This window comes from Chinchilla lanigera, unplaced genomic scaffold (genome assembly GCF_000276665.1).
Source record: "Chinchilla lanigera isolate Chin_1 unplaced genomic scaffold, ChiLan1.0 scaffold00211, whole genome shotgun sequence".
Classification (NCBI taxonomy): Eukaryota; Metazoa; Chordata; class Mammalia; order Rodentia; family Chinchillidae; genus Chinchilla; species Chinchilla lanigera.
In genome coordinates this window covers 270,931-284,615 of record NW_004955612.1, presented here as the reverse complement: position 1 = coordinate 284,615, position 13,685 = coordinate 270,931, and the positions used below count along the sequence as shown (strand labels likewise).

The following is a 13,685-nucleotide window of genomic DNA, read 5'->3' as shown; positions in this document are numbered from 1 at the left end:
CCATTGTGTATACTACGCACATATCATAAAGAAAAAATGTGATATGGGAACACAGGGAGAGTCTGCAGAGTGCTGAAGCAGCATACCTGGCAGCTGCTAAAACAAAACTTCAAAGATCTGGCTTCTTTGAAAAGCCATCAGGCAGGACCCCACCCACTCCCCCTGCTAGCCACAGCTTCCCTGGGAGCCAGTACACGTAACCACTTCCGCATGTTTGGCTCTGTTCCCCAGGTTTGGCGCAGCTCAAGAAGCAGTGTGGGGACTGCCAGGCAGGCAGGCAGGTGGGGGTGGGGTGGGGGAAGCAAGACTTCCCCAGTACCCAGCCACGGAGCTCTCAGGAAAGGAAGTGGTGGTGCTGGGATCTGCTTTAAAATCCCATCTCTACTTGGGTAGGTGCTAGTAATACAGGAGCTCTGTCCTTCAGAGATTTCCAAGGTGTTCAAGGCCTGCCTCTTCCAGCACTAGTTATTTCAAAACCGCATCTGTGATAAATCTCTAGGTTGAAAAAAAAAGAGGTTCAAGCTCTATAGACCCTAAAAGGATAATCAAGAGTAGGCTATTCTTAGAAACTAATTTCTTTTTAGTTTTTAATCACTGATCAAGTCTGGGTCTTTATCACATCTTCTGGGTCAACAATCTGTGCTGTCCAGTAGTGTAACCATGAGCCCTATATGGCTTCTGAGCAATCTAATGTGACTGAGAAACTGCACGCTTCATTTTATTTAATTTTAATTAACTTAAATCTAAATATCTGCATGTAGCTCCTGGTTGTATATTAGACAGTCCCAGTCCGGTCAGGCATCCACTAAACTTATCACTGAGTACATTGTATGGTCTCTATCTTCCAAAAGCTTACGATCTAACACAGGAAATATGACAAGTACACAAACAACCAAGTACAGGGAAGAGTAGTGAGTGTCCCAGGTAAACAAAGTATATGAGCAGTGGCAGTAGGAAGATGGTGGCCTGACATTTCACAGCCCTGCACACTAACCTCTCCAGTGGTATGCCAGAAGTCCATCCAGTGAAGGGCATCAAGGAGAGAGAAACTACTAAAAGGAACATCAAAAAGCTGAACCTCAGAGGAACATGATCACCAGATGCTATGATGTTCTGCTCAATGAATATGAAAGGCTGGGAATCAAGAGAGCTGTCCTGCCCTGCGCTTTCAGAGATGGCAGGTGCCTCTCCACTCTCAGGTAGCTCTTAGAAGTGGTTCTTAAGACTCCTGTGGGTTGGGCAGAATGGGGAGAAGGATGGAAAAAGAAAGGTTCTCTATTTTTTCCTCTTCCACAGCCTGCCTCTGCTGCTCAGACTGGGGAAGATGTCTTACTTATAAAGTGTTTTTGACCCAAGGGGAGCAACAGGACCTGGTAATGGATAGAGATTAGAGAGGGAGCTGGGGATTTAGCTCAGCGGCAAAGCACCTGTCTGGCAAGCGCAAAGTCGTGAGTTCGGTTCCCGGTACCAGAGAAAAACCAAAAACCAAAAAAAAAGAGAGGGAGAGGGAGGGGGAGTGCAGACATGAGAGTTCTTAACTCTTTTTTTTTGTCTTTTTGAGACAGGGTCTCATTATGCAGTTCAGGCTGGGATTACAGGCGTGAGCCACCATGCCCGGCAAGAGCTCTTAATTCTAAAAAGAGCCTAAAAGTATTTTTTTTTTCACTACAGCTCAGATCACTGTGACAGAAATGACCACACAGATCTACCTTGTAGGATTACAATTATGCCCTTTTCCAGAGCGTCCTTTGAATTACATCTCTTAGGATCAAAAGTCCAGTGGATGAAGAGTAGAAAGATCAGAAATCCTAATGTGATCCACCTGGGAGAGGAGGGAAAGTTTTAGGAAGGATGAGTGGAGCTGAGCCCTGCAGAAGAACAGACCATCTATGCTTCCACCCATTCCCTTATTTAATGTGCTCCTTATTAAGTTCCTCCTGTTTAACAATGCACTAAATACAACAGTGAATTACACTTACACTTTAGTGAAGGAGTAATGAAAACAAAGAGTAAATGAAGAGCATAAGACCTGTGGAAGTTATATGTAAAGGTGGCGGTAGGAAAATATATTCAATTCATTCATTCATCTTAATTCTGAAATATTAATTTTTACTTTCTAAATTAATTCTTTTTGTTTTAAATTGACAAAAATTAATTCTTTTTGTTTTAAATTGACAAAAACTGTATGTATTTAATAGTGCACAACATGATGTTCTGAAATAAGCATGCACTGTGGAGGGGCTAAATTGAGCTCCCTAACTAATATGCCTTACCTTACGTGCGTGCGTGCGTGTGTGTGTGTGTGTTCGCACACGTGTGCATTAAAATCTACTCTCTTAGTGCTTTTCAACTATATATTATTATTAATGGCAATCACCATGCTGTATGGTAATACAGGTTGTCTGAAACTGAATATGTGCAAAAGAACTAACTAGGCAGGGAGACGGGTCACTGGCAGGTGTTCTCCTTGAAAATTCAGCCAAAAATATGTTTTGTTATTTTTCAGACTGTAGTGTGTTAGAAGGTCTTTTTTTTTCCTTTCCTGAAAATTTCTGTTTTCATTATCCAAGCTGACAAAATACAGGCCCATTTTTTTTTCTTTTTTTAGTGCTGGGGATTGAACCCTAGGCTTTGGGCTTCTTTCACAAGTGCTCTACACTAGCTAAATCCATGGCCCTTAACATAATACAAATGTAGAAAATATTTAGAATAAATAAATCAGAAACACTTAGGCTTGACAGGCAAAAACTAATTATGCCATCTTACTAAGCAATGTTCTTCCAATATATTCTTATTGGTAATAAAGCCAATATTTTGCTATTGCTCTGAATTTTTCCTATTAATCTCTCATTCAATTGTGAATGTGGAGGGCAGAGTGTATGATTAATAAAACTCCCTAAACCCCCAACACAAACTCAGACCTTCTAGCTACATGAACTAAAAAATCTACAAATACAGCCAGTTTCATTTCACCTTTTATCATGTAAACCTCCAAGTGTTTTGACAAACATCTTAATTCAAACAGAAACATTCTGCTTTAGCCAGACTGGTTCTCTTTTACTGTCCTTCGATGATCCCATAAACACCTTGCTCATCTTTCTTTTCTCCGTCACCTACTTGTAGCCTGTACATAATCTAGGGCTGAAGGTAAACCCTACCTTAAAATCTTTCCAAGTACCTTTTCTAAATTGTGAATTCCCCTGAACCCAAATACACCATTTTAAGGACTCCCTTTGCATTTTTCATGCAAAAAAATATGCAAACATACAGGACAGTATTCTCTTCTCTTGGTAACTTGTCCACTCTAACTTAGAGAGAAGTCAGAATCACAGTTTTTGGTATTTTCATAGACCCTCATACAATATCAGGCATCCAGTAGATTGGCAATTATCTGTTAATAACATCAGCCTTTTAGCCTCTGAAATCTTGCTTTATAACTCCCAGCTAAGTACTTTGCATTTAGGAGATACTCATTAATTTCATGTTAACGGTTGAGGGATAACATTATTTTAACTAGTGTCAGATGAAACTATTTCTCACCTGGAAAATTACTTACCATCAGCTTCTCATTCCCTCTTTTTTAGATATTTCAGTCCACTAAATATTTGTTGAAGAAGGTAGCAAAACTCTTTTCTGAGCTACTTTTTTAAATGTCAGTATTGAGTTCAAGGGGTTAACAAGATATCTGAGCACACTAAGCAATACAGCCAGGGTCTTTCACCCACTCCATCTTCTTTGGTACAAACCAGTTGCAGGACAGGGTGTTATGATTTCCTCCAGTCTTCAATTACATCTCACTTATTAGCCCCCTTCATGGCTTTTTTACCTGTTATGCCAGAAAATTTGCTTTTTCACCTAAAGTCTTCTAAATCACAGTCACACCACGGGGATACACCCTATTTCACTGTCATCACTGGAAGGTAATAACACCAATTTTTAAGAACCAGGACAAATGTGGTATTGATTGTTGTCTCAGAAGCCAAGTTAATAAAATCTTAGCCTGATAACTCATGAAAGCTATGAAATGTCCCTTTACTACTTCTGATGCTTAAGAATCACCCAATTGGGTTGAGTTTTACTGTTACTCATAATGATACCCAAGACTGCCAGATGCCTCATTCTGAATGAAGCTCTAAGCTTTCTGTCCACCACTAGCCTTCCTCATGACTGCCAAAGAGTAGGTGGGTCTGTATTTAAATGATCCTTTAAGGTTTAGCTCCTTTTTTAAGTTATCCTTCTTCAGAAACACTGTAATGACTTGTAATTCAGATTTTAATCTGTAGCATTTATTTCATATTTCACAAATACAGTCATGCAAACCTTAGTAGTGTATTGTGAGTAGGTATGCTTGCTTTCTCAGCTAGGATACTGTCCGATACAGTACGAAGTCAATTCTAAAGTAGACCGAGTACAATTGTCTGATATGCTCTATATGTTCTTTGGCCTGTTGGTTTGGTTTTTAATTTGTATAATGATAATAAACTTTATAAGATCTTGTAAGTGAATGAATCTGATGCTAGAAAAATAAAATGGGGGTGGAGGGAAGGGGAAAAAAAGAATTGTAATGTGTTATGTACATGTACCAATTCCCTACAGTGAATATAATCATTATGTACTGCAAACATGTATTAATAAAAGCTAAAAAAAAATTCTAAAGTAGGTATGAACCATGTGGTATAACAGATGTCTTTTTTTGAGGCAAGGTCCTGCTGTGTAGTTTAGGCTGGCCTTAAACTCCAGCAATCCTTTCTCAGCCTCCTGAGCGCTGGGATTTCAGGTATATACCACCATGCCTGGGTATGAATCAGATTTCTTATTCCAGTTTAGTCCAATTTTATGTTTCTCTTTTTTAAGGGCTAAAACTAAGAGTTATGAGCAACTTACACTAAAACTTTCCTCCTCAAAGCAGCTACAAAGAAGAGAAGAACTTTACTCATTTTCAAAGCTATTGCTCTGTTGTTTTATTAAAGTATAGATATGAGTAGTTTTTTCCTCTTAACTTCTTAAACCCTAAGCCTTTTAAAATTTTTTTTATTTATTTTACTTAAATAATTACATTTATTGGTACATTTTAGGTATACACAGTGATCACATTCATCATAGGGAATTTGCACCTGTGCATAGCACAACTTGATTTTTTTTTTACAGACTTTTTTTAAAAGCACTGATTTTTTAGCTGTATTTGGTCAGTAATATGTTAAGAGAAAGAAGGGCAGAAGGGCAGGATGAGATCTCTGGTTAAACACTCAGGAAAGCTGGCTGTCTTCCTTCCAAATCTGTTGAGTCAACACTAGGTAAGCTTTAGTGAATCATCACTTTCTGTACAGGAGGCAGATAGAAGGAGACAGTTTCCTCCCCACTGAGGTCCTTTCCAAGTCTTTTCAGGGGTGGCAAACACAGATAACTTGAAAGGATAGAACCTAATACAGAAACCTAAGAGGAGAATTAAACTGAATTATAAATGAGGAAACGCAAATATGTATTCGGCCCTCAGTATCTGCAGGATTCAACCAACTTCAGATCCACTATTTACACTGTGCGTGCATGTGTGCATGTGTGCATGTATTAGGTATTGTAAAATAGAGATTTAAAGTAGATAGGAGGAAGTGCATAGCTTACACTCAAATATTACATCATTTTACATAAGAGGCTTGTAAGACACTGAGAGTTTGGTCTGCAGGGGTCCTGCAGCCAATCTCCCATTCACACCTGAGGTATGACTGTAGTTTCCTGATTCTGGAAAAGGAGTCTGACTCAGTTTTGTATGTATCATTTAGGCCTCTTCAAACCAAAATACTCATCAATTTTGGGTAATAAAATTATATAGTGGATAGTTAAGTAAGATAGGATCTTGTCTCTAACAATGACACATACAGGTTCATCCTAAGGAAATGTAAGGTGCTTATCTTTGATACTTTGGGATGGTGTGGGGTGATGGAAGCAAACTAAACAGGAAAAACTGACACTGGAAAACAAAGCAATCTCTGACTTGTGGGTAAGAAAGATCCACTTCTTTCTTTTCTGATATTAGGCTTTGAGTTCCCAATCCTACTTTCCAAAGCCCTGCCATATCTGCTCAGCTATCTTTGAAACACTGCCTAAAGTTACCAATATTTCCCTCAAGCAGAAGTCAAGCATTGTGGCTGAGGCACAGATGCTGATGTCACAGAGCTCGCTCGCTGATGTGCGGAGCTATAGAGTCTGTGGCAGAGCTCGAACAGACCGGGCTCTAACCCTGGGGGGGCCATGTGGCTGGCAACATGAGAAAACCAGTGGAGGAGTTCAGACAAACATGCCGGCCTTTGTCGCCCAGCAGCTGGAGAAAAAAAGCCTTTTACTCCAGGGGGAAGGAATGGTAGGAGCTGGGATTCAGGAAGTACAACGCCAGGTAAACTTGATTCTACAGGAAAGAAGGAAGGACTCTGAACATGAAAGAGCTGGGGTGTTTTTTCTGTCCCCACCCCCGTTATTGTGCTCTTTGGCTAAAGTGTGTTGCTTATATAACAGGATAAAGCACAAAATTATAAGCTTCAAACTGCTCCAGAGAAAAGCTCTTCCAAAGTTTGACCCCCCAGGATGGGCGGAAAATATGAGTGTTTACTGGCTGGGACATGGAGCTGCAACGGAAATTTCAACATTTAGAAGACAGCAGAGAGGAAGGGCCTGCTGTGGAGAAAGAAGTCGCCCTTCAACAAAGGGGTCAGGAAAGGAAGAGCTCCTTGCTGTCCCAGCTCTGCTCCCTTCTGTCCTCAGGTCCTCAGCGGGGAAAGGTGGACTCCCTGCGGTCCAGCGCCACAAGTGCCATGCACGCACGCACGCACAGGTGCAGTGGCCAGTTTTACAGCAACGGGTCACTCAGCCAAGTGGTGTAGTTACACTGCATCTCAGGCAAGTCTGATTTTGAATTAGTTTTCTCTTCTCTCCCTCCCTCCCTCCCTCCTTCCTTCCTCTCTTTCCTTTTTTTTTCTGGAAAGGGAACTACACTAAATTATACCAGAACAAGGCACTGTGCTGGCTACTTTCAGATACACAGCCCAATTTAATCTTTAATAACCTACTAAAGCAGGTATTATTATGTGAATTTTAAAGATGGGAAAACCGTGGCTCCAAGAGGCTAACTTTCAAGGTCACATACTTAGCACAGCAAACCGAGGGCTGATTCTGAAGTTTTTCCTCCTCACCCTGTCCACTACACCATGTCAACTTCCAGTGGCCCCATTTCCTATAAAGTTAATATGCTTTTTTTTTTAAGACAGAGTTTTGTCATGCAGTTCAGGTTGGCTTCAAACTTGCTTTGATCCTCTTGCCTCAGCCTCCCAAGTGCTGGGACTATGGGGGTGCGCCACCATGCCTGGCAGTTAACATGCTTTTAAAGAAAGAAACACTTAAAGGACTAGATTTGGAATAGTTCCCTCGCAAAGAGATGGCATGGAAGCAAAACCTTGCCATTTGGTCACTGAACAATTTTTGTGGAACCGTGGAGTTTTCTTTTAAATCTTTATGGAGTCTACTCTTTCACTGTAGTAAAAGGCACATCATTTGTATTTACCTTTGTAACTGTTTTTATATGTATAGTGGAGGAGTGTTATGGACATTCACATTGTTCCACAACAAATCTCTACATTTTCATCTTGCAAAGCTGAAACTCTACACCCATTAAACACGGAATCCCCCTGCCCTCTTTCCCAGCCTTTGGGAACCACCTTTCTGCTTTCTGTTTCTACGATCCCGACTACTTTAGTTATTTCATATGAGTAACTCATGTAGTATTCATCTTTCATTTCACTCACTCGGTGACCCTCATGGCTTATCCATGTTGCAGCATACCATGTGACAAGGTCAAATTCTTACATATTCTTTTTGATACTCTTCTAATTGGCTATATCATAAAATCTGATCTTTGTTATATGCTGCCCTACACTGTTCTCTAGTTGTTTTATCCTGTATGGTTCCTTCTCAATGCTAGATGCCGTGATCAAGTGTCATATCTTAAATGACTTTTAGACTCTACCCTGTGCTGAGAACAGGAAAGGTTCAGCCTCAGTAGCAAACCTGAGTGGTCAAGGACTCTTCTGTCTTATTGGTCAGGGACTCTTCTGTCTTATTTACTGCAACTCCCCAGCATCCATCACAATGCTTGACATATACAAAATGCACAGGACATTTTTAGAAAAAAGATGAACATACCCAGTGTTCCTAAGGACTGAATGAGAATAAAAAGATGAGAAGTGAGAGGCCCTGAATCTCCAACAACATATGTATGAAATAATCTAACTGGAGAAGCATATTAGGTAAACTGGAATCAGAGTCCCTGAAAAATATGTTCCTAAATATCGGACTCTTTATGACCTATTACTGTGGAGTAAAAGGGCAAAGAGATAAGGTGACATCACAAATGGCCTGAATTTCGAAGCCATCCCATTCCTTGGTAGGCTTCAAAGTTCTGACACAAGGATGTTCCCTAGCAAGTGGGTGCTGGCCAGACAAGCAGCCCGTGCTCCTATCTTGTCCTATCACAAGTGGGAACAAACTCATAGCTGTGCTCTTTTGTCAACTTCCCCTACTTTTAATATCGAGGAACAGACAAATCTGCTGAAAAAGCCAGAGATGGATAAAAATAATTCAATGACAAATGCTGGAAAAACATACAAGAGTGCAGAAGCCAGACATTCGTGGGATTCCCTGACAGTTCCATCCACAAGGAAGGGCTGAACTGGAAGAAAACAGGGCCTCAGGCTCCTGCCAAGCTGTCTGAGGCCCTGTCCTTCCCAAATCATTCCAGCCAGCAGCCAAGACTTTACAGTAACCCTTCCAGGTCTCAAAGGAAAAATGCACTCTGAACCCAATGAATGCTGCTCACCTAGAAAATCCTCCTCCCTGCCATGGCCAAGCTCCACAGAAGGCTGGTAGTAACGAGATGCCTTTGCACATCAAATCTCAACTCCTAATGACTCTCCATGTGCCCAGAAAGGAGATAATTAAAAGGCAGCTTGAAAAGTTCAACCTTCCCCATTGGCCACACAACAGTTGAAACACCCAGGTATCAGCACCTAGAGACAGGAAACATGGCTTGGAGGAAAAAGTGGTCATAAACATGTGGTACCTGCATTCCTGAGTCCCTGTTGTATAACTGTAAGCTGGCCTTGCTTGGAGGCACACCTCAGGCTCCTAAACATGTGACTGCATTTGGCCCTAACTACTCTCTCTTCTGGAGAATGGCCTGCAATTAATCTCACTTATTACCTCTGAAAAGTAACAACAGCAGAACGGCTGGCCAAGTCCAACTCCAGAGCGTCTAGGGAACTGCAAGCTGCAAGGCCAGGCCTCAGACTGTCTGGGCAAGTCATGGGCTCTTTGCCTTCCTCTCCCACAACAAAGCCTGAGCAGGGACTCCAGACAGACCAAAGGAACCAGGGGATTTGAGGAGCTGGGCTGAGCTCAGACTGACCCAATGGGAGACGACAGCCCTGAGGCTACATTTGGAGTGGTTTCCAGTGGGGTGGGGTGGAGGGGGCAGAGAACAAGGTTGTCTGGTGAAAAGTTGTGTGATCCATAAAATTGAGAACAATAGCAACACCACGGGGAAATGAAAAATAACACCATTTGCAGTTTTTGTGAGTCACCAGTTTTCATTCCTGTGGCTACCAAGTCACTGAATTCTCTGACACACAGAAATGAAAAGTACAGCAGCAATGGGATTCTCTTTATATTTCATTCTAGTTTACAGGACAGCCTCTAGTTCGGAGAATTAGAATTTATCGGGACTGGAATCCACTGTTGCTATTGTAGGAAAACCAGTAAGAGTACCTTTTATTTACCTAGCCCCCTTTTCAGGGAGATCAAAGTACTTTAAAAGCAACCTAAAAGCTCTCAAAACAGGCCAATTTATATATAAGTAGGCTCACTCAATAAAAAGATTAAATTGAATAGCTTAGGGTCACTTAGTGTCAAAACCTGTAACAAAACTCACATCTCTTAAGGTATGAATACCATATTCATTAAACTTAGTCACCCTTAATACCAAGGAGGAACAAGAGACTAAATAAATACCCACAAAACCTACCATATACAAATGGAAATCAGGACTCAGTACTGTGCACAGCCAGCTCGGGACAGACCTTGCTCTAGGGTGGGTACCTCTGGGAATTCCACGTGGAACTAGAACTCCCAAGCTGACTCTCTAGCTATACTGGCAACTGGAGGTTGCCTGGGGACAGTGACAGATTTCCCAGGGCCACCCTGGACTGGAATGGAACCTTACAATTGGCCCTTATGCTTCATGAGGAAGCAGAGTGAGGACTGCTGTGGGCAGAATTGAGTAAAAAAGGAACAGATGAGGGGACATCGTAAAGGTGCATTTTGGCTGCGACCGCTCTGAATTATACTGTATAATGTGTCATTACAACCCAATCCCACCAGCGGTCTAGCTGGGAGAAAGCCACTCACAGTGCTGACCTCTGACTTTGACAGACCCATCTGGGCAACTTCTGTCTCACCACTAATAGGTGCTATAAGAGAAAGCTCTAAACCCAGCCATAATTATTATTAAAATTTTCTGCCCTCATTCCATCTACAAGCATAAAATATGCTACATTTCTTCCTCTACTTTTCCAAAATGTGTACTTTGGACATGCTGTTTACAGTATGGGAATGCCTGCGGCCTTGTCAAGCAGACTATCCAAGAATGCAGTGAAACGTTCTCCAAAGGAACAAGGTTTGGATTTTAACACGAAAATGGAATATGTGCAAATACTTTATATGGAAAATAAAGCTCTATGATATAAATAGAATTTCTTTTTTACAACTTATGTTTCAGGAATGTGGTTTCAGTGTAGGTTGTAAGTCACCAAATGATAGACTTCTCTTGTGAAAAGAACCGTGTGGAGGATGGTCTGTCTCAGAAAGGCCTTCATCTTGTTCCCCAACTCTCCATAATTCTCAACTGAGAGGATTCTTTTCACTCCAACCACAATGATCATGGGTTCAAAGGACATCATACCAGAGCATGATATAATATGCTTACGTTTATACCGCTTCCTGGGTAGAGTTTCTAATTTCCCAATGAGCTCCTTAAGTAATAACTCTGACATCAACAGATACTTTGACAAAACTGAGGTATTTCCCCCTAGCCCTTCAGTCCCCCTCCCAAGAACATGGCAGAACATGGCAGCATGTAAGAGGGGGAGGCTGGAAGTCCTGGCACAGGGGCAGGACTGGCTGGGACACTGTGGCAGAGCTTCTTTGTGTGGAAGGACTGGATCTCAATGGCCAGGAGACTGACTGTGGCAGGCACATTTCTCTAACTCATTTGACTCAGACTGATGAAACTTAATCCATACTTAATAACTACTAAAGCAAGGTGTGTTGGGAGCTGAACCCATTTCTTATATTTTTAATACATAAAAACTTAAAATATAGAGTGAGACCAGAATTCAATACAGTGTTTTCTTCTTGAATTCAGAAGTTGCTTACTTTACGGCCAAAATTTATTTGGATTTTGTCCTCTATCCCTTCCCTCAACTGCATAAAGGAAATTTCCTTCCACTACCCAAATGAGGCTTCCCAAGGAGGCTATTTGAGCTTAATGATATAGCCTAGGTAAAAACATAAAAACAAATACGGCATCCAGGCATGGTGGTATGTGCCTGTGATCCTAGTACTCTGGGAGGCTAAACCAGGAGGATCACAAGTTCACATTCAGATTGGGTAATTTAGTGACTTAGGAAGACCCTAGTTATGTTTAAATCTAGTGTCCCCCCAGAGGCTTATGTGTTCGGAGAGGGGTGTTTGGAAGGTGACTGGATCATGGGGTACCTATGCTCACTAGGTTAATCCACTGATAATCCACAGCTGAAGGTGCAGCAGTTCACTGAGTGCATGGCCTGGAAGGATGTATCTCTCTCCCCAGCTCTTCCCTTTGCTTTTGGCTACTTAGCTCTGATGACATGTGCAGCTGTCCTCTGCCAGACCCCTCCACCGTGCCCCTCCTTGCTGTGGAGCCAGCCAACCATGGGGGGAAGTCCTCTAAAAGCCATTAGCCAAAATAAACCCCTCCTCCTTTAAATTGTGGGTGTTGGATATTTTGTCTTGGCAATGAGACAGTGACTAAGGCACCCTGTTTGAAAATCAAAAATAAAGAAACAAAGGACTACGAGGAAGCTCAGTGTGAAGAAAGGATGGTCGTGAGAAGCAAGCAATATAAGATGCCCAGGAAGGATGCCGAGAAGACAGAATGCACAAAGTTGAACATAGGGGCTTGAGCGCGAGCTGTCAGCAAACAGTGATTTAAGTCACCACACTGGGGAGATAACTCCCAACGAAAATGTTCTCTTATAAAATGTCCTAAGTACCTACTACTTCTGCCATTCACAACGGAATGTTTCCCTCAGTCCAGGGTTCACTCCTCAGTAGTGTAAAAAAAAAGAAGGAAAAAAATAAACAAAACTCCCATAAATACGGCCTTTAAAAGTACAAAAAAGAACTCGGAGGTAAGGACAAAAATGTCAAAATTCTGTATTCGAAAATGTTGATTAGAAACAAATATTAAACCTAGTATCAACTCTTGTTCTTTCACGCCACACAGACATGATTTTCTTAAATATATCAGAAATTTCCTTTTCATTTTACTTTCCCCAAAGATGTCTTACAAATAAAATGTAGCCCTCTTATCCAAGTGCCAGGCTAACCCGCCCACTACTGCCTCTGTTCAGGACTTGAACTGGGAATGGCTCACCTAAGGTGTAGGCCCTTCCTGTGCAACCGACATGTCAGCTCCACAGCCCCTCACATACCTGCTTCCCGGAGGGCTGGACAGGTTCTCAGGGGTGTGGAGGTCGGACTGCATTGACCAGGTTGGACCACAGGGACTGATGACAGGTCGCAGGGTCGGGGGAGTTGAAGCACTGCTTCTGTTTATGGCTCCACTTGCCATGTTCAGGTTTGCTACCTAGAAATGAAGCAAGGGAGACAACCTGATTTTACAGAGCTTCAGAAAAGCGTCATGAAAATTATATGGGAACAATCAAGGAAAGCTCATCTGAGCTGATGCAGAGGTGGTGATGAAAGTAAGCAAGAAAGACTGGCTTCTGTGCAGAGAACAAGGGTGGGTGGGTACTAATGGCATATGTTACCAAGTGCTTATTCTGCTCCTACGTGCAAGGCACAGAGTGCTAGCGGCAGCCCACAACAAAGATGAATCAAAATGGAGGATTTACTGAGCATGTACTCTGGGCCAGGCAGTGTCTGAAACTAGGTAGCGTGTTTCCTCATCTGACAGTTCTAAAATTCAACAAACGTTAGCTACAAATAATTTTTATGATATACAAAGAACTCAGTGGTTTAGAAAGAAAAAAGATGTACAGCTGATAAGAATGAGGACTGACTTCAATCATTTATAAAGACAGAATATGATTGGGCAATTGAGCATTTTAAATTTTTTATTGGTACATGTAAATTACATGCAAAAATGCAAATTGCAGAGAAGTGCAAGTTACAAGGTACAATTTTTGTTTCACATTTCTATTCAATAAGGAAAAAGACAGGATCCAATAAGGAAAAGGGGTGAGGCTGGATATGTTTTCATACCACTTATGTGACTATGAATTGACAGATTCAGTCAATCAACTTCACAATATGTGATTAAAGTATATTATAACATTCATGCACTTTGATGGTATAATCTGGTT

The 13,685-nt window shown here is 41.6% G+C and overlaps 1 protein-coding gene across 9 annotated transcripts in view; it reads right to left on the bottom strand.

The window, feature by feature from the left end:
- The window catches only part of Ttll5 (tubulin tyrosine ligase-like family member 5), a gene marked incomplete at its 3' end in the record, with an annotated part of 241,514 nt that overhangs the window by 66,640 nt on the left and 161,189 nt on the right, over nt 1–13,685 (bottom strand). For all 9 annotated transcript variants that reach the window (XM_013510126.1, XM_005414950.2, XM_005414953.2 and 6 more), the window contains 1 exon segment: nt 12,792–12,946. In XM_013510126.1, the coding sequence (XP_013365580.1) occupies nt 12,792–12,946 (155 nt within the window).